General features: G+C 49.2%; 1 protein-coding gene across 2 annotated transcripts in view; it reads right to left on the reverse strand.

Annotated features, from left to right (window-relative positions):
* Positions 1-20,529, reverse strand: part of LOC100869960 (agrin) — a 314,930-nt gene extending 294,401 nt beyond the window's left edge. For both annotated transcript variants that reach the window (XM_086907395.1, XM_086907394.1), the window contains exon 1: positions 19,360-20,529. In XM_086907395.1, coding sequence (XP_086763521.1) covers positions 19,360-19,795 — 436 coding nt within the window. In that variant the 5' untranslated portion in view covers positions 19,796-20,529. The remainder of the gene's footprint in view (positions 1-19,359) is intronic.
* Between the last annotated feature and the right edge of the window lie 381 nt (positions 20,530-20,910).

The raw sequence follows: 20,910 nt of genomic DNA on the forward strand, positions 1-20,910 counted from the left end.
TGTTAGCGCGTGCCTCGAATCTTCCCTCGGATATATCGAAAGATCCGAGCGAGTGTCAAATTAATAGACGAGGCTTTCGCTTCGATAATCGTAATAACGATAATCGTAATAATGGTAAATTTTTTTCAAATCGAGAAAGTGAGTAAAATTTTCGCCTTTCCCCGGAACGATCCTATCTATCCCCCCCTCCTTCGAAGCCGCCTTTTCCTCCTCAGATAAGGACAAATTATTACGGGAAGTGTCACGGCTTAATTGAAATCCCTCGAAGGCGGATAATCCCGATCGAGGAGAGGCGGGCGTGATAAAGGGAGGGAAATTAAGCGGAATCGCGAGAAGGAGCGTGTTGTTGCGGGAAACGAATCGCGCCAAGTCGGCTCGTTAAATTATCGAGGAGGGGCGGGAATAGCGGAGATAAGCGACGAGCACGAAATAATTAGAGGAGACGAGCGTTAACTCGATCAAGGTTGACGCGGGTCCGCGGGCAGATTCGTATCGAAGCGCGCGCTTCTCTCGCCGCCCCGACATTATAATAAGGATATTTTGCATATATTAACGACTAATGGAGGCAATAATAGCGTATCGTCCCGCCGATAGTAACCGCTTTTGTCGGCGGGAGCCGACCGCCCGATTTTCTCTCGGAACGATGCACCTGCTTCGATGCCCGCTTATATCGCTTCATATCGTTTCCAGTTTATTATCGAGGGAAAAGAATAATCGTCTCCTTGCGATAACCGTTTTTCCGTTTTCGCGACTCGTCTATCGTCGAACAACGATTATAAACAGGTACACGGTGAGTTTAGAGGGGAGGCCGGGCGAACGCAACGGCAATTTCATTATTGGGAATGCGCTCTTATTAGCGGTGGCTCGCGCGTTCATTTCTGGTAATGAATTTTCGTATAAAAGCTGATTGAACGGGGAGCGGAATTGCGGATCAGCGGCGAGATCAACGGCGTACCGCGTTTAATATGTTAATATCAAGGAGGAGATGGCCGGGGTTTAAGATCCTACTGGAATTAACAGATCGTAAAGGATATACCATTAGTGCCATTAATCGGCTCGGTTACCTCTTCGTTTCTAAAACGTGTTTCTTACCGGATCGCGCCACTATCCTCCCCGACTTTTAACTTCCACCGACTCGAGTCCCTTGCGCGAATTCTCGAGATGACGATTCAATCGATACCGTTGTTTTCGACCTTGCTTTATTAAAAACGCTCGTGTTTGTACGGATACGATCGTTTCAGGGAGTCGTTGGTAGGTAGAGTAGGTTTCTCGCCTCCACTTCTGATCCAACGTTTCTAACGAGTAGAGCGAGGGAACAGGCGAGACGAGTGGAATGGAATTAGCCATTAATATCTTGGGGCCGTTTTCTCTGAAGAAAGAAATTTCGCGTTTCTTTATTTCGAGTAATCGTCCCTTCGCGTGTTAACACGACCGGAGGCAAATTTCATCGGACAGAGCCTCCTTTCGAGAGCGTATCTCGTATTCGAGTGGTCGAATGAATGATACGCCAGTGAAGAAGAACGGCAGTGACTCACAACTCGGAGCACAGCTCGTTTCCCCGATGACGTTTCAGAAAAGAAGTTGACGAATTCGAGGCTTTCGATCTATCTATCTTCCTCCTCTTTCCCTCCCTCCCTCCCTCTCTCTCTCTCTCTCTCTTTCTCTCCCCTCGCGTAAAGTGATAACGATCGATTCATAAATCAGAATGAACGGTGGGCTTTGAGTACACGGTGGCGGGAAGATTTATTCGCGGAATCATTCTTGCCTCTTCCCTATCCCCGAGCGAGGAAGAAGCTTGAATTGATTTACTGCTCGTCAAATTAACGGCAACTTATAATCAGGAGATTAAACGCGGTTACGATCGGTGGCCGCCATCGGTTCGGGCATCGCCATTAAGAGAGGGAGAGAGAGCCCCCGTCGTTACTTGAATTTTCTTCGTTTACATATATATTTATATATGTATATATATCGTCTTTCCTCCGAACGATTCGAGCGATTATTTGGGAAAAGGAGGGAAGGAAGAGGAGAGGAAGGACGGCCGACCGCGTCGCGTCACGCCGCATAAAGATGTCGAGTAAAGAATCTTCCCTACCACGTAGACCCCTTTCAATTACGGGCTATTAGGGCACGTAAGGACCTTTAATCCCCGGCGGGTACACGATTTTTTACTCCGGCTTTTCGCCGTAAAAGGATAAAAGCAACCCCCGCCATTAGTCACCGATCCCGGGCCCAACGTGGATATATTTTTATGACACGCGTGTGGAAACCTGTTCCATTGCCCGACTACCACGTATTATATTTTCCGTCCCTCTCCGATGTCTTCTTCTTCTTCTTCTTCTTTTTCTTCTTCTTCCGTCGCGAAATTTGCACCTCTCCTTCCCCCGTCCTCCCCGTGGTGGAAGAAAGAATCTTTGAATTACAATGTTCCCAGGATCGCGGCGAGTTTTGTTCGCGGCGAGTTTTGTTCGCGGCGAGTCGTTACGAATCAAAAAGATTCAGCGAGACAACTGCTCTTTTAATAGGTTCGGTTGGAATATAACGAGTCCCGCGCGAGACTGTAAAGTTCCAGCTCTTCGAATCTCTTTACGATCGAGCACTTTTCCTTCTTCGCCACGAATGAATTGATTATTCGTAAATCCTTATCGGTTATTTTTAGAGTCCCCGTTTAACAGACTCGAGTTTATTATCGAGAGACGATAAAACGCGAAATCCTAAATCGTTGGACGAATTTCCGTGAAACACGGAACGAGAATCGTTTTAAATACCGGAGAGGAGACACGAGCAGACATCTATTGAGACATCATCGTGGAGGTTCGAAAAAGATGGGCGATTGTTAGACGAGGAACGTACGTACGACGAGGTATTGTTCGCGGGTCGACACGGTCGATAAGCACGGGAAGAAGAAATTTATGGAAGTGGGATTCCGATTACGTCGTAAGCGAGCCGTCTTGCTATCGCGAGGCGTTGAACGCGACATCTCGGACATCTGCCGGTTAAAGCGCGCGTTAATGCTCCGCCATTACTCGAGTGTTTAACCACGAACTCGCCTCCTGAGTAAACAGCCACTCGGTCACGAAACGATAGTCTACTTCAGTGTCGCGAGACGAAGGAAAGAAGATTTTTCCTTTCCTTCGAGACCCCCGCTTCTTCGCCGACCATTCGCCGTGTTTGCATTCGCTCGTTCGCTTTCCTCCTCGTGCATTCCGACGAAATAAATATAATTTGTACCTTTTCGAGATCTTTCGAGAAAAGGAAAAAAACGCGTCGAGGATTTCATCGTGTTTTCCTTCACCTTCGCTTCCTTTGCTTCGTTGATTCGGGCTCGATTCTTCGGGAAGAATCTTTGGAGGGGAACGACGCGTAGGAATTCGAACGTAGGATAGAAGAACGACGCAGAGGAGCACGATGGAAGATCGATAGGCTAGTTTTCGAGTGAATTTTTTTTCTTACGCGAATCCACTCGAACGATTTTTCCTTTCGTTCGTGGCGCGTTATTCGAGCACCGTTCCAACCATGTCAATATTTGCATACTTGGCATTCGGATCAAGCAGCCGCCGTGCTCGAGTATCGCTTGTTGTTCACGATCGATCGCGATGTCATGCCATGACTTTGCGCCACCAATGAATCGAAGGAGCGTGGTACCTTTAACCCGTTGTCGCTCCTGCCTCCTACCGATCCCTCGGTTTCCCCACCTCGTATGGCCACAAAACTACTCAGCCCAACCACGCCTAACACCGCAGCTTTCATTTGTATCCGATCTACGTTACCGGATATCTGGTTACACGCGTGTCCTTCCCTAACCTATTTCGCTGGAAAGAAACGCATTTTCGACATTTTATCATTTGAAGGTATACGAGTTTGCGCGAGCTCTCTCTTTCTCGAGGAATTCAGAGCGGAGAAATCGATCGAGAACGACCGTAATCGTGGAAGAAGAGCAAGAGTAAACACCGACAAGTCGGATCTTAATTACGCGAGAGCATCGGCAGCCTCTCTGCGACTCGTGCGCGAACAGTTGGCAATTACAGGCACGATAATAACACGGTGATTCAACAAGGCCTTGGGCTAGACGTAAAGACAATCGCGCGGTAATTGAACGTTGCACACGGGGGCTTTTCTGTAACGTGCCTATTCATAATCGACGGGGAGAGGCCAACGTCTCTGCGTGATATTTCGATCGAGGCGCGCGTCTCTGGGTCATCCGGGAAAAGCGACGTTGATTCGCGCGTTACGATGTAAAACGGTCCGCGAGGCGAGAAAGGAACGGATGGAAACGGATTTCAAAAACGGAAAAGAAAAAAAGACGATGATAAATTATCGTCGATTAACGCTTCGTATTGCATTATCATACATTTGCATATCGAGTCATTCCGTTTTAATCGCTTCGAGTGCAGAACCCGGAACGGAACCATTCTTCTTTTTTTTCTTCTTTTTTTCGCTTCGATCGATGGAGAGATGGAACGACGAGGCAACGTCTAGAATAGGCTCCTCCGTTGAAATAAACACTCGTGCCTCGCTATTTCTCATCCGTTAACGAACGGGTAAGCACGCTACGCGTTTGCGAACCACCCGGTACACCACAGATTTCCACGATAAACAGATTGGGAAAAGAAAGGGAAGAAGAAGAAATTGGGCGTATTAAAAAGAACGGTCGTGGCACGCTCGTCGCGATAAATTCCACCGCTGCTTTCCCGGGTGGCGTTCCTCTCACCTTGTCTCCCGGTTAATTGCGGCCCCTCATTTACATAGAGGCACCATCCGCTCGGTTATCGCCGAATTGAATTCACCGGGGGAAACGACGATACATTTTATAGAATTCATAACACGGTTCGTCCGTTAAGAGGCGTGGGTGGAGGGGGGGTTAGCTAACGAGTGGATAAATGGGGCCGATGCGTCGTTTCAAGAGCGGGATACGAGTTATACGAAACGATTTCTGTCCCCGAAGGAAGATTTATTGGCCGGCGCGGGTACGATACGCGTGGCCCGGAATTTCGGGCGATTTTTCTCTCCCTGAATAAACACGGGCCAACCGAAGCAGGAGGTTCTTCTGGTTCTTCCACGTGGATATATCCGTTAATTGCGAAACGGCCAATTTCCAGGCGGTAGCATCTCGCCGATTACGTTGTCGCCTCGCCGACCAAGATCGCGCGCGATAATCTCGCTCGATGGGAATTTTTAAGACCGATTTTCAACCGAGCCGAGGAGAAGGAGGAGGTTAACGACGATCGTCCTCCTCCTCCTCTTATCGATTAAAAACGAAACGCTGGTGTCGCGTTATCTTTATGCCTTTTCCTTCTTCCCTACCCTCGCGTTTTTATAATTAATCCAAGACGAAATTTCGATTCGAGGCAAGTGTCGTCGCTTCGCTACGTGGAAATTACGTCTTCTTTTCAGAGCAGTAGAAGAAAGGTGAATCGGAAGAGGGTGATTAATCGGTGGATTCTTTTTCAAAGATTAATCGTGGTGGGGCAATGAAGCAAGGAGTTGTCCAATGTCGAAACGAATTAATCCCGAGTTGGGCGTTGTTGCTCGTCGTAACGGAGCACGGTAGTATCGTTGTTGAGCGGAAACGGAAGAAGGGGAAGGAGGAGCGAACCGTTTGGTTATATATATATATATATATAAGACCGGTCGATAATTAGCGAACGTTCGCATAATTGAATTCTTTCGGTGGATACTCGCGATCCTTCTCTAATTACTTCTATTAAAAATGCACGATCGAGACCGCTCCGTCCAAGGAGTGGAATCAATGGTCGATCGTGGCAATATTCGCGAACCGGTCACGATCGGAGAACGGGGCCGTTCACGCGGATAATTAAATATCGTTACATTTTCCATTTTATCGCCTGATAAATATTTTTAATAGCCGCATTAATCGCCCCTTTAAAACTCGCAACTTTCGATCGCGGGGGAAAAAAAAAATGGAAAATCTGTCGTCGATCTGTCGCATCCTGATGGCACTTTTTCGATCGGTATTCGATTACCTTTAACGGCCAACCTTTAATCGACACCATGGAAGAACGACACCGTCCGATAAAGCGGTACGTGAAATTCCATTTCGCCCTTTTTCACGAGGGGCTTTCACGTCGGCCAACAAAACGAATTCCACGCTGGTTTAACGCCCGCCAATATCAAAGCGGCGCCCTCTGTCCTTCACCTCTTTTAACCGCGCATGCTCGAACCGTGCCTCCTTCTCCTATCAATTACGCGCGAGCCGCCAATTCTCCCTGCAAAACTTACGAATTCGAGCGCAAGAAAGCCCGTAAACGACGCGTATTTAAAGCCTGGTCTGATCGCGGTCTTTATAGTTACGCGGAAGCGCGTAATAACGCGGGTAAAACAGCGAGAGCTCTCGTACAACTTGTAAATAGCCGGCTGGCGCCGACATCGCACGGTTCCTCGTGGATCCCTCCATTTATGGCGTGGCGCACGATCGCATCCAGATACCCCCCCATTCCGATACCTGTGCGCCCGCCTATTCCCCCATACGTACGAATACATACGCGATTTATCAGGGATCGAGGCCGACTAGCTGCCGACGTTGGACGAGAGAGGGAAGGCAGCCGTATTCGACGCGAATCGGTTATTTATCGGAGGATCGGTCGACCTTTTCCAATCCGCGCCACCCATCGCGATCGAGTGGTACTTTATTGCGCCATCTATTTAGAATGCGAGCGCGGAGGAAGGATTTTCTAGGTGCGCGATTAGCATTGGTTGAGAGGCACTGGCCAGAAGAAGAGCGTTGATTTAGAAACTAGGCGGGAACGATCGCTGTTACGGATTACGCGGATAAGGATGAAACGAGATTTGAAGAGACGCGTAATAAGAGGGATGGTGCGAGATATCGTTCCGAAAAGGATACGCGATATAATCGAAGGAGAAGGAATAAGAGAGATAGCGTGGTTGCGTATCATCGACGTTTAACGTTGCCAACGTTTTATCTCGCGTGGAATGCGCGCGGAGGTCGCGTTATTTCATCGGCGCGCTTTCACTCCGCGCCTGCAATTAACGCTTTTGTTTGTTTTCCCCGCCACGAGGCGCGGATTTATCGTTCGTTTGCCGACTATTCGACCAAGCGGATATTTCGAGTGTTTCACTCGCGAGCAAAGCCTTCGACGAATTTATAAGGTGACCGCGAGGCGTGATGGTGTTGGGACGCGCGCCGTTTTTTTTTCTCCCCGCGAGTGAAATTTTCGAACGAGGTGGCGGTTAGAGGAAGAGGTTATGCAGATGAGATAAGTTAAATACAGGTCCGTGAGACAGGACATGAATAATACGGTCATCGACCCATAATTGTGTTGCCACTTTCTGGTCGAGCAAGATCGTTGAAATCCTACCTCCTGCGTCCCAGATTCCGCCATAATCGGAGGAGAAAACGAAGAAAGAAAAATTTTCCACCGACATCGATGAACGATAAACGCCGTCGTCTGCTAAAATCGTGTTAGCAATTTTTCACTTTTCCCGAATTACTCGTGGCTTGAGGATCAAAGGGTTGGAAAAATCCTTCTTCACGACTGTGGTTGTTCCATCGAATTTTACGCACGACGGGCGTTGCTCGCCGAGGAGAATAGGTAGGCACGAGTTTGCAAGCTTGATTTACAACTGATTTAAAGTTAACAAGCGGTTTAGCCCGTTATTAAGCCGGCGTTTAAAGACCAGAGAAGTATAAATTACCGTTGCGGAATAGGGTGCGCGTACAGCATGCGTGGAAGCAGGGCCACCCCCCTCTGAGACCTCTAATCGCTCGACATATTTCCAAATTAAGCGCGGGCCTCGTTCACGCTGTGATTTTAAATGGCGAATCGAAACCGGTCACTGTTTGTTTCGAGATTTGTTACGGCCCCCCTCGAGAACCCGAATGGAAGGGAAGCATCGACACGCGTGGATCAAAGTTGATCGACGTCGAAACTTCAACATCGCAGTCGAGTTCCGCTCGAGAAGAAGAATTCTTTCAAAAGTGGAACGACTCGTTGTTCCTCGCGCAACCCGTAATCGCATTACGATATTGGGCTGGCACGGTAGCTCGATCGATAGTCGAAATTGACAGGGGAGATTTCGATCGAGAATACGATTCGAAGCGGAAACGTCAGGGCGGGAAGAAATCCGACTGACGCGTAAGTACAAACGATCTATCGATAACGATCGGTGGGCGCCATTAGTACCATCTATATCCGTAGCGCTGTATACGGCTACCGATCCCTCAGATCTTATCTCGCGGATGACCGCGCCCGAACCGAGAGGAGAAAAGGATCTGTTCCCCTTCTCTTATAGTTTCTTGCTTATATATATATATATACATATAGATTGCCTCTCATTTCTTACGCCCGAAATATTGCCAATCGTAAGGGAGGAGAGCGGGCGCGAAATTGCATTTGCATACGGGGCAGATTGTCCCGTGTAAAGGACCTCGCTCGTTCGTCCTTGCTGCCTCCTCCATTCCCCTCCTCTTCTTTCGCGAGCATCCTGCAAATGAGTCGTCGAAAGGCACGTCATTATCGAGGAGGGGAAAAAAGAGGAGAGGAGGCACGCGAATGGAAGATGGCTACCATTGAACTTTAACCGCCTTCCTCTTTTTTTTTTTTCCTTCCTTCCTTCCTTCCTTCCTTCGCTTTTCACCTCGTGATTAATTATTCAAAAATTCGTGGCGAGCACGAAATCTCCCTTATCTCGAAAGTCTCGGCCTTCGAGCGTTAAACGACCGCCTTACGCGTCCTATTAGAACGATAACGCTTTAAAAGCGTTTTAAAATATTCCCTCTCTGTCCTGATAGATCCTCCATTTCCATTTCCACGTTGAAATTCATTTCGTACGATTTGGACAACGAGATCGATGAACGAGCGAATAAAAAAGGAGGATCGACCAAAGTATCTTGACTCTTGCGCTACGAACACGCCAGAGAGAGAGAGAGAGAGAGAGAGAGAGAGAGAGAGAGAGAGAGAGAGAGAGAGAGAGGCTAGTTGAAAATAAATCGACATATTGGTAAACACGTACACAAAGAGGAGAGAAAGAGAGAGAAGAAATGATAGTGATTCGGTGGACTGGTTTCGCGTGATCTCTTTATGAAAGAGAGGTGGATCGATGGTTTTCGGCGATACGATTGGCCACCGTGGACGTCTGATCCGTGGTCGATCGAATTTCGTTGCGGACTATTTGCAATCCACCTGTCCACGATCCATCAGCCCGGGAAATCGAGATACCAAGCGTTCCATTTCTCGCCCCCGAACGCTGTGTATTCGAGGCTGAGCGACAGATCGAGCGACAAACCTCTTCTGTCGAACACGATGACAGTGGCCAGCCATTGACGAACGGGATCAACAATTCGATAAGATTACGATCGTTGTTCTTCGATCGATTTCGGATAGAACGATCAGAGATGTGATATCTGTCTGGTCTAAGACCGTATAATTACGCGCGTGTCAAATCATATCAATCCCGCATATTTGCGTTGCAACAGGAGAGGAGGATCAAAAAGAAAAAAAGAAAGAAAGTCGTTCTCGATCCTTAAAGGCGTAAAACGTCTCGTGAAACGTTTAATTATTTTCGAACGGTGCGAGTCTCTTGATCGAACGCGATGCCACGCTCGTCCATCCATCCCGACCCGGTAAAAATCTTCGAAGCCCTTAAAGGGATCCAACGCCTAAATCTGTCCTCGCATATTTTTACGGCCGTCCGTTTAACGTCCGCTCTCTCGGTTATTTTTCGTTTCTATTCACCTCACCTCGGCCGCCACTTCTCTTTTTCTCCACCCACTCCTCGCCGCGCCTCCCCTTCTCTCTCCCCTGTCCGGTATAATAATTAATGACCGCTCCTACGAAGAAGAAGAAGAAGGCACCGCCACCCAGCCTCTCGATTCCTCTCCTCGACCGCAGAAAATAATTATTCGTATTCGAAAAAGACGGTTGTGCGTTATTAATTCGCGCGATGGAACGGGCGGAGAAAAGGCGCGTGGGATCGGATAAAACGTTAAAAATGGGTAGCCGCATGGCGGATGGAGAGTTGTCCCCGAGAGACTCGAGCCAAATGACTCGGTTGTGCAGCTTTTCTTCTCACGACGCCATTTTAATGACCGTCCCGGCACACAAACTCGAGGACGCGAGTCAACGCGGGCAAACAGCTGAGGAGGGGAGGGGAAATAAAGGGTCGAGGAGGAGGAGGAGGAGGAGAAAGGAGGAGAGCGTGAACGTGGCAAAAGAAAGGTCCGTTATTACACGGCCTGTGGCGTGGACAGAGAAAATTGGCGGACGATCAAAAGAGGAAGGAAAGAGGTTAAACCACCACGCGAGGAGGCGTGGTTAAATTTGTCGGTGGGGAGTTTGGATTTGTATTTCGTAAATAATAAATCGGTCGCGACGGCCTCTCCACGAATTCCAACGTCTCGACTGGCAGACGAGCATCGGCGTCTCGGTAAGTGACCACTTATTCCTAATTGCCTTTAATCGCGAGGACGACGTTCGAGAGAATCGATGGATGATCGACGGCTCGTTGATTTGGAAAATTGTTCAAATATTGGTAATAATTGCTCAACCGCCTTCTGTCACGCCTTTCCAACACGCACGTACCTTCGCGCACTTTTCTAAATTCCACGTTGCGCAATCCACCGACCGTTTCGAAATATCGTGGCGAAATATTTTCTCAAATATCGGTCGAATACGTAACGATTTCGTCCGACGAAACGTGGCGTTGGAACGAATCGAGCGTCAACGCTTGGCTATATAAGTCGCGACAACCGGTATATCGGCGGCAAGGGTGTTGGACAGAGGAAGCGTTTAGCCGGGGTAAAAAGGACCGCCGATTACCTTATCTCGAGATATAGGCAAAGCCGATTGGTAAGGGCCACCTTATCACCGAGCCACTTAATCGTCTCGCTTCCACCGAACCGAGCCGTGACTCGTGAATCCGATTAGTTAGTTGTATACATACACACGTTTTGTATCCGATCGGAGAAAGAGGAGGTCGAATCTCGGGTTACCTTTTTTTCGAGGAGCTTTCGAATCTGTAACGCGTAGCGTCTGCCTTATATGGAAAAGGCGATTTATCAGCGGATTATCGGTAGGATTCTTTTATTCCGCCGCGCATGCACAATCAGATAAACCGAAACATCGTCGAACGACTCGGGTTTCCCGTTCCGTTCTCTTGATCGCTGCGTTTCGCGTTGCATCAGATTTCAACCGACGAACCGTCAAGCCGTGTTTCGTGGACCGCCATTTGATCGAGGAATTTATAACAGGAGGCACGATAAATCTTTCGCGTTTAAGAAACGCGAATCTTCCTCGCTACATCTTCGCTCTCCTACGATGGTAGGAGAGGATCGCCTACTTGTCGACTCGTCGCGAAGCGGAGAGGCGTTCGAGGAAGCTTCAACACCGGTGCAACTATTGTGCACAGGTGTGCGCATACGAGAGGAAGATCTCTGTTCGGATTCGCCTTTTCGTTTCGGACCGAGCATAAGAGAGAGAGAGAGAGAGAGGAAACGTCACATCTTGATCGTACGAGATGAAAACCGCCGCTTTTTTATATTCAAGCGGGAGGAATTTTAATTTTCTCGAGAAAACAAAAACTGGTTCTTCCAGCTATAGGAACCGCCGAAACAGGAGAGGGGGGGGACGGTGTGGGAGAGAGTTGGGTGCATCCACGGCATTCCACCCACTCGAAGTCGGGCCGAGGAAGGGAGACCTCGAACGCGTCTATGACGTTCCACCCACTTTGTTTGGTTTGTTCCTGGGTAGAAAAAGAAGGAAAGAAAGAAAGAAAGGAAGGAAGAAACATACGTGTCAAAAGCAAACACGAGGAAGAGAAAGGTCGAGGGAAGCGAGTTTCGTCGAGATTTTTCGTGAGTTCGATCGGCTCGTGTGACACCGTCCCACGATTCATTTCCACTCCACAATTCGTATAACAATAAATGTAAAATACGACTCCGCCCCGATATCCGTTGAAAAACGAATGAATTTTCGAGGCGGGGCATGATTTATTATCGTTCGACGAAATATCGCACATCTCTGTTTTCACGCATAATTCGACGCTTTCGTCCCTCCTTGCCCCGCATAATGAACGCGTAATTACGAAATAATTACGTGATGTTGCAAAAAAAGAAAGAAATCGTCGATCTCTCGACGAGGTAAACACGAGCCGAGAAAAAAAAAAAAAGGAAATCGTCGATTCCTTTTTCGCCGTTTTGCCTTCGTCAAACGTTTCCGTCGTCGGCGTGTCGTCCCCAACTTCTGCGGTGAGCAGAACCGCGGCCGGCTCGTTGTCGCCGCGTGATGAATCGCCAATTACCATACGTGCCCGTCCTCCGCTCTCTCTCTCTCTCTCTCTCCCCTTTTTTTTCCACCACAACCTTTTTTTCTCCAAGCACCGCGCGCGCGCGTTCGCCACGCGGTGACGCCAATCAAGCGACGCTGCACGCCCGTGTAATATCTTGGTCTATTCTTCGAAAAATATACGATACCCCCGGGCGACAATTCATCACTTGGTAATCGCAAACACCGCTTCCAACCGTATATATACGACCGGTCGTTTTCGTTCGCCGTTGTTATTGCTTCGCGAAATTCTCCTCGCTTCGAAAACCGATCTCGCCTTCTTCGTTAATTTCTCCTGTTGACGCAGCGACGGATACTTCGTATCGATATCTCTCTTCCATCGTACGAGTAAAAGTACGATAATAAAATCGAGTCGATACGTAACTCTCTCTCTCTCTCTCTCTCTCTCTCGTCGATCACGCGCGATAACAGGGGTAGATGATTACCCGTACGATTCGGTCACGTAGCGTGGCAAAGGATCGAATACTAGGGACGTAACACGGTGCAATTTGAAGGGGAATTCTTCTCGTCCCTCTTCTCTCTCTTTCTCTCCCTCCCTCGACCAGGTATAATACGCGCGGCTCATACGCGGGGACCTGTAATTGAAAGCTGTTACGCTCGGTATTTTATGGCTTTGTCCTCGGGGGCATGCAAAACTCGATTCTTAAGGTCCTCCGACTTAAGTAACGGGGCACGAAAATACGCGCCTCCTAATTAAATCCGACTAAATTCATCAAAATCGTCGTTACAGCCGCAACACCACCTCGGGCGGTGGCCGAGATTCGTCGTTGCGTTAACGATCCTTGCCGCGAGAACGAGATTCCGATCTGTCTAATTGCAGCGACGAGCAATCGCTGGATGGAAGAGAGTCGTTGGGGCACTCGAGCTCGTAAATAACGAGAGGGGATCGTTGTTTCCGATCGAGACGGGGGAGAGATCCGCGAACGAATCTCGCTCGAATCTCGGCTCGGCTGTATTTTTCCTAGTATTCTTCCAGCCCACGACACGACGAAAGAACATCGTGCTCCACGAGGGGAGAATTAAATTGGCTCCAGGACTAGCCAGGTCCTGGAATCATTGGGAAATACAGTGGTGCTTGGATAATTGGATCGAGCTCGCGGCCTTGGAAAAGAAAGGGTCGAGTGGCGGAGATAACGGGCCGATCGAGGAGGAATCGTGCGGCACGAGTAACAAACGATATCGCCGATAACGTGTTTATGAATTACGGCTCGTTGAGCTTGGAGGGATCCGTCGATCGAACGTGGCCGAGAAAAGTCAGCAGCGAGAAGAAGAAATCGAGGCGGAGGTAAAGGGGGGAAGAGAAAGGGAAAGAGATGGGTTGGGTCGAGAGGGACACGATGTGTGACATCGAGCGCGAATTAATATAATAGATCTTGTAGACGAAAGGAGGAAAAAGGAAAGAGGGATCGAACATTTTCTCCCATCGAATCGAGGTGTATGGAAAATGTGAGAGAAGTATTCGTGGGGAACACTTTGGGCGTTTATGAGGCGCGTATCGCAGGAAGTAACAAATTAAATAATTCTTGGAAAGGAGGCTGCGCGAACCTTATCGTGGAAATACAACGCAACTCTCGCAGGGGAGTCTCAAGAGGTTTTTTTTTCACAGGGGTACTGGCGCCTGACCGTTTCTGGAAGGAACGTGTGAACAGTTATCCGTGAGAAAGCAGAGTCGAGTGAAATCTTTTAATTAGGAGCGATTGGAGGGCGCGAAGGCATGCGTGCTCTACCCTTACGAACGAGGCAGATTGAAAGGGATTTCGAATTTCCCACGTCGTTGCCCCGTCACGGTTCAACGGGGCAGGAAACGACGCGTATCTTTTTCTATTTATGTATCGTATCGAGGACCTGGCGTCCGATCTCTTAAACCGCTCGTTTAAAAAAAAAAGAAGGAGGGGGAAGAGAAAAAAGAAAAGTCCACTACGACACGTTTTCCGCGATCGTAAATAAAACGGGGGGAGGGAAAGAGCCGAATGTGAGTAACTCTTGCCAAGGAAATTGAAAGCAAGATTCCAGATTTATCGTCGTGCGCGACTCGAAATCGGGGGAAAGATATCTCGACGGAGAAACTTTTTCCTCGGACCTCGTTTGTTCTTCAACGAGGTGGTATTCGAATCGCGTAGCGGAATCGAAAAGGTGGAGAGCATCGTTAAAAGCTTTTATCGCTGGGCGAAGTGGAGGACGGTGACATCCGAAAGCGCTTTTTATTCCCGCGACGACGGAAAACGGGAGCGTCGCTGGTGAGAAAATAATCGTGAAAACGGGGAAAGAAACGGGAGAGGATGGCCTTTACGGCGTTAAAGGTAACGAGCAACGGTTAGTCGGATCAAACATGAGCCACGGGATAAAACCAGAAAAGGAATATCTTCTTCTTCTTCTTCTTCTTCTTCTTCTTCTTCCTCCTCCTCCTCCTCCTCCTCCTCCTCCTCCTCCTCCTCCTCCTCCTCCTCCTCCTCTTCCTCTTTTTCTTCTTCTTCTTCTTCTTCTTCTTCTTCTTCTTCTTCTTCTTCTTCTTCTCGTACATTCTTATGCAAATGAGTTGTATAAAGACGTCCGTTCGGACATCTTTAAATATTGTTCCTCGAACGAAATTACCCTAATTTTGTCCCGATACCTTCCTATTTCTTATCTTTTTTCCCTTCTTCTTCTCTTTTATTTTCCTCCTCTTTTCTTTTCTTTTTCCTGTTTCAATTTCTTCGGGAACACGGTAAGCGACTCGGTGGTATTAAGTTACCCGAATGGACAAGCCGGCCAAACGGAGTTGGGCCGCGACTAATTTTTCAGCGGCTCGCCTTACAAAGCGTGCATAATACGCGGCCTCGTGGTGTGCGCACTCGTGGCTCTGGCAATCAACCGCCTACCACAGCCACGAGCAACACGAAGATACTTGGTAAATCGTGCCACGCCGAAGCAACAACACCCGACGGACTAATCCCACGGAATCGGCCTCTGTGCGCACACGCGCGCGTCTCCTCTCACTCTACTCGTTGGCGGGGACGGGGGACGGTGACAGATGCATCAAGGCGCGCATTACACGTCGCAATCTGCTTAAGAAATTATTAGAGAAGTTTGAAGCGATCATTCGGATCTAATAACGTTGTTAACCGCCGCCGCGTTTCCCTTTTCATACGTCAACACCGTGTTATGTTAATCACGGGTTGAGTGATTCTTTTTCTTCCTCTCCTTTCCCCCTCCATCGCGAAAATCGTGCGCTGCAAACCATTCCAATTATCCACCACGCTAAGCTTCGCCTTAACCTTGTTCCAAGTTTCGCTTCGAATTAACGAAATTAAACGTTTTATTCGTTAATATGTTATCGTATTTTCCAAAACAACGTACTTTTCGATCGATTTTTCAATCTCTGTAATTTCGATAATTTCGAAACAACTTTTTTTTCGTGATTAAGCAACGTGGTGTGAAACACTCGTCGAGATCGTAATAATAATAATAATAAGAATCGTAGGTAGATATTATAAAATTTCCAAGAAGAAGAAGAAGAAGAAGAAGAAGGAAGAAGAGCATTCCCCCTTCGATCGAGCGGAATAAATTCGAATCACAATATTTACACGTGGAAAGATGGCCGACTATTTCATCGAGGTGAAAGTAACACGTTTATCCCCCGCCACGGGTGATTGTTCGATTATAGGATTAGCAACGGATCCCGATTTTTCACCCACGGCGGTCTTTGATCTCTGCAACTCGCACCACCCAACGACGAATAACACGCGCCATTAAAAACCGTGGTTATAAATTGCAATTACCGATCTACCGTGCGATCCCCTTCGATCACTCGCTCCAACGCGCCTCCCCTTCCCTTCCTCGTCGCGGTTGTCAAACGAAATTCAACCTTGCCACCATCTCCGTATCATCGTTCGCGACCGGATCGTCAGAGAGGGAGGAAGAGAGAGAGAGAGAGAGAGAGAGATCGATTCAAAATTTATCGATCGTGGTAGAGGTAAATTGAACGGGAGAAGGGGATGGATGTTTAACGCGTGTACGTACACGAGTTGCGCGAAACTCGAGTCCCGCTCGAGTTACGAGCGAAAACGATACCTCTCGCGTATCTATCTATCTATCTATCTCTCTGCCGATATTTTCTGCCAATCGAGATATATATATATATGTATGATAATTAATCGTTTCGAGAGCAAAATTTGCAGAACAATTCGGGTGTAACGATTCAAAGAGGAGAAAAGAAGAAAGAAAAGAATAAACGAAACGCGAACGGTTTGAACGCAAGGTTTCTCGAGAAGCTTGGAAAATTTGCTCGGGAATAATGAAACGCCGTTTCATTGTCTATAATACGATCAACTCCAGAAGCGAAGTATTGCATTACACCCAATATATCATAATCTGCGTGGCAATTTCATGGTGCGTTTGCGGTGGTAACAGCTCGACGGAAGCAGGCCGGCCTCGACTCATCTCGCTTCCGTCCCTGTCCGCTCTCACTCGTCAGAGAGAGAGAGAGAGAGAGATATCGATCGAGGAAATCATCATAAACCGACGTGGCGGCCATTTTACGCGTTATATATATATATACGTATATGGCGACGTGGCGCGTGGGCGCCAAGATAATTACCGTTTTGAAATCGTATACGTAGGGACATTGATAGAGCCGCGGCGTCTTAACAATAGTCACAGACGCGATTCATCGTCGGGTTTCTTTTCAATCGTGGAGACAGCGCGTCGAGCGATGGAAAGAGAGAGAAAAAACTATTGTTCCCTTTCCCCCCAATGGAGGAGATACAAGGATGACGTGTGGTGTATTCAGAGGTAGAACAACACGTTTCTTCGATCTATCTCTCTTTACAACTTAATTAATACCATTTCGCAAACCCTTCCTTTCTTTTTTTCTCGTTCATTCCTTCGAAGGAATGGATCGATTCGAGCGACGAGGTCTTAGAAAGAGCGCGCGAGATCTGCTCGCCGCCACTTTCACGGCCAATTTCGCTCCTTCCAAACGGCGCGATCTTTCCCCTCGCTTTCTCGCCGAGCAATCACCGCCTCGATCGCCTCCTCCAGAAAGTTCGTTAACGTTCCAAAACGAGTCTCTCTCTCTCTCTCTTCGCTTCGCTTCGCTCTAAATTTCAATCGAGCAACACACCTCGATACTTTCTATTCGCGCGGATAAACGGCTCGATATATAAACTAATCGCGTTGGAAGAAACGCGAGCGAGACGTCCCGGGTGGAAAACATTGGGGGAAGACGAGAGAAATGGGAGGAAAAATGGGGCGCGCACCTGGGTCTCAGATATATATACATAGGTGGGGCGTGTTGGACGTTGGCACAGCTTGGCAAAACGCGTAGGCCGCGTGCCGCGTATTATGCCGATCCCCCATAAGCGCGAATCGACTTTCAGGCGCGCGGCCGAGTCCACGCAGAAATACCGTGGCCTGTCGCATTGAAAACGCGCGTCAAGTGACGCTGGAATACGTGGCCGCTTACACGGGTACGTGGGCGAGCGGCTATAGAGCACCGGGGAAGGACCAGGTGTCGCAGGTAGCCAGCCAGCGGTTCCCATTTTCCGCCCGAGTTCGCGCGCCAAAGAAACGAGTTCCCACGCTGATGATGGAACGCGTGCTTCCTTCGAATCGACAATTGGGATTCCTCCTAGGATCAGGGGGGGAAGAAAAGTGTATGCATTTTTGTTTGTTCCAGGAAGAACGCGAAGATAAGAGGAGGGAGAGACAGGAAATGGTAGGGTAGGTATGTAATATCTGTAACTGCGGTAGCAAGTAACAGATAACGGTAAGTTCGAGGAAGATCGGGGAGTAGACGGTTGAAACGAGACGATTCCCGGTATTAAAACTGTGCCCCCCTGCAATCGCACAATAAACATCTGTCTCCTTTTCCTTAATATATCGATATCGATGCGTAATATCATCCCGATGCTTTCCTCTCGTCGACGTATTTGGCGAGAATCGGCAATCGAGCCGATTTATCTTTATCCGCACGACACCGCGATTAGCGAAGGCGCCGCCGGAGAGAAAAACGGATAGAGTCGAAGAGGGAGGGGAAAACAGGAGGAAAGGAGCTGTGGCGTTAATCAATGCTGGTCCGCATTCCACGCGAACGTATGCACGATTTGCGCTCGCGAGAGTGGCGATTTTCCACGCCAAACCCTTTCATTATTTCCACCGAACGCTTCCGTATCGCCGTTGATCGACGCGAACCAAGCCAATTTGAATTTTGCGCCCCGCGGCACTCTCTCTCTCTCTCTCTCTCGAGAAAATCGCCTAATTACGCGCGACGCCTTTCGAAGAAATATCGGCGACGCATTTTATAACGGAAGATCGACTCGCAAATGACGGTGGAGAGAAGACGAATGCGATATCGCGAGTTATCGAGACCGTACGATTATCCCTAACGCTTAGGGCCCCCCACTTTTCTCCCTCGAATTCCCTAGGGACACCGTTTGGGAGCCGTTGACACCGTCTCTCGCCGAGGCTTTCGGTAATTCGATATCCGAAAAAAGAGCAAAATCCGTGGTAAATAAATCATCGGATCGATATCCCAAACGTTAATTTCTCGTTCTTCCGAGACGTTGTTGGTCCCGTTGACGCGAAACCGGCGTTCAACGAATGTTGGAACGAACGGAGGCAAATTATGGAGAAGAAGGATGCGTTATTATATTTTTTCACGCGGAGCGGATGGGGAACGGGACTAGTCGAGACGAGCGTCCTCCGGCAGACCTTGAGCGGCGATACTTGTCGCTCGACAACGCGCATTGTGTTGCCCCCTTCGCTTGCTCGAACGAGACGGGGACAACAGGTACGAGCAACGTTCCCGGTTACAAATTGTTCGCGTGCAACAACCGCGAAAAAAAGTAACAGTAACCTTCCACGGTCGCGGAATATTTTATACCCGTTTAAAAAAATTCCACGGATCGTAAAATTGCTCGTCCCGCCAACGTTTCTTAATAACGGCGCGCCGTTATTCAAATACACGCGCGCGAACTTTTACTATTTGCTCGCCACGGCGTTTACGTACTCCTCCTCGCTCCTCCTCGTCGGAAAAGGAAAAGACGCGCACTCTTACTCTTACCTCTGACAGCGGCGTTCAGCCTGTCCAAATTGGCGAGCGTGAGCGGGACAGGGCCGAAGTGCATCACGATCCTGCGGCCGTCGCCCGTCGCCTCCGTCGTTTCACGCCGCGCCATAAAGATGCCCGTGTAACTCGGGCGTATGTATCGGGAGCAGGTGTCGTTCAACGTCAGATCGACGAGGGTGGCGTTGTGCAGCGTGCCCTTGATCGCCCTCTTGACGCGCACGTGCACGTGCCCGTTCCTCAAATCCTTTATCTTCCCCGTGAATATGTAATCCGCCTGCCGCACCTTGCCCACGAACGTCGTGTCGTTTCGAATCGCGGCCGACAAGTTGGCGCGACAGTCCAACAGCTCCTTGGTCGACGAAACGGCGAGCGGGAGCAGGGTGACGCTCGCCCACAGGATCAACACGCCGATCTTCGAATTGGCATCCATCTCTCCTTTCCTTTTCCTCGAATTTTCGTCCAACCTCGTTCGATTATTCCCGCACTTCGATCGATCCGCGGTTTAAAATTACACGCACAGCTAATCGAGATCTCGAAGAGAGAGAGAGAGAGAGAGAGAGAAGGGGGAGAATGATGGATGACGCGCACGGGAAATTGTCGCGATACTTGGAAATCGATATAGGTATCTGGAAACGAGCGACAAACACGCGTGTCGATCGGTCGACGGCTGTCTCTCTTTCTCTCTCCGCTCCTCCGGCGACTCTTAAATGGAAACGAGTCCGATGTTGCGAGGAACGCGTGATCTCGAGCAACAGGTTGGCGCCGTGTGTCGACCCACGCTCGCTCGCTCGCTCGCTCGCTCGCCGATTTCCAATCACTCGTTTCCCGTTCCAGCCCGCGGCAGTCGCGAGATTCGATCGACGAATTCGGATTTCACGACCCTTCTCTCCTCGTGTCCGTCGATTCCGAAGAAAAATCGGGAAAAACACGAAACTTTCACTCCGCGGTTCTTCCTCCACCCTCCTCCACTCCCCTTTTCTTCGTCCTTCCTTCCTGGCGACGAACACTCGCGAGACGACACAATCTCACCACAATCACGTCACGAACGAAGGACAGATTGGATCGTCACCATCGCTTAACCGCGCGAGAGGAGACGAAGCGGTGGGAAAACGCGGTGTCAACGAGGCGAGTCGCGGCCGACATTTCAGCCTGCCGACCGAAGGTGTCCGCGATCAGCCGAGCGCGAGAGTGAGAGAGCAGTGGTTCGAGGTGGTGGCTGGTCGCGTGGAGGCACGCGCTGGACTGAGGAGGGCTAAGTGTGGATGCTGCAACTACAACGTGTAGGCGTAAGTCGCCTTAGACGAAGGGACCAGGAGGGAGAGAGATGGCCGGGCTCGGTGTGTGGGGGCACACGCCGCTCCAACACACGCGCGTGCACACGCTCTCCCGCCTCTCGGCCGAGTGTTGGTGCGGGGAGAGGAGAGAAATCTCCAACCCGAGATTCGCGTTACACGTGGGTGCTATTGACACACTTACATACGCCGGCGTTTTCACGCGAATCCTCCGTGAATCCGTCTTCTTCCAACTTCTTCGTCCGCCCTCGTA

This window comes from Apis florea, unplaced genomic scaffold, assembly GCF_048593485.1.
Source record: "Apis florea isolate Af1SG1 unplaced genomic scaffold, ASM4859348v1 contig_2897_pilon, whole genome shotgun sequence".
NCBI classification, from domain to species: Eukaryota; Metazoa; Arthropoda; class Insecta; order Hymenoptera; family Apidae; genus Apis; species Apis florea.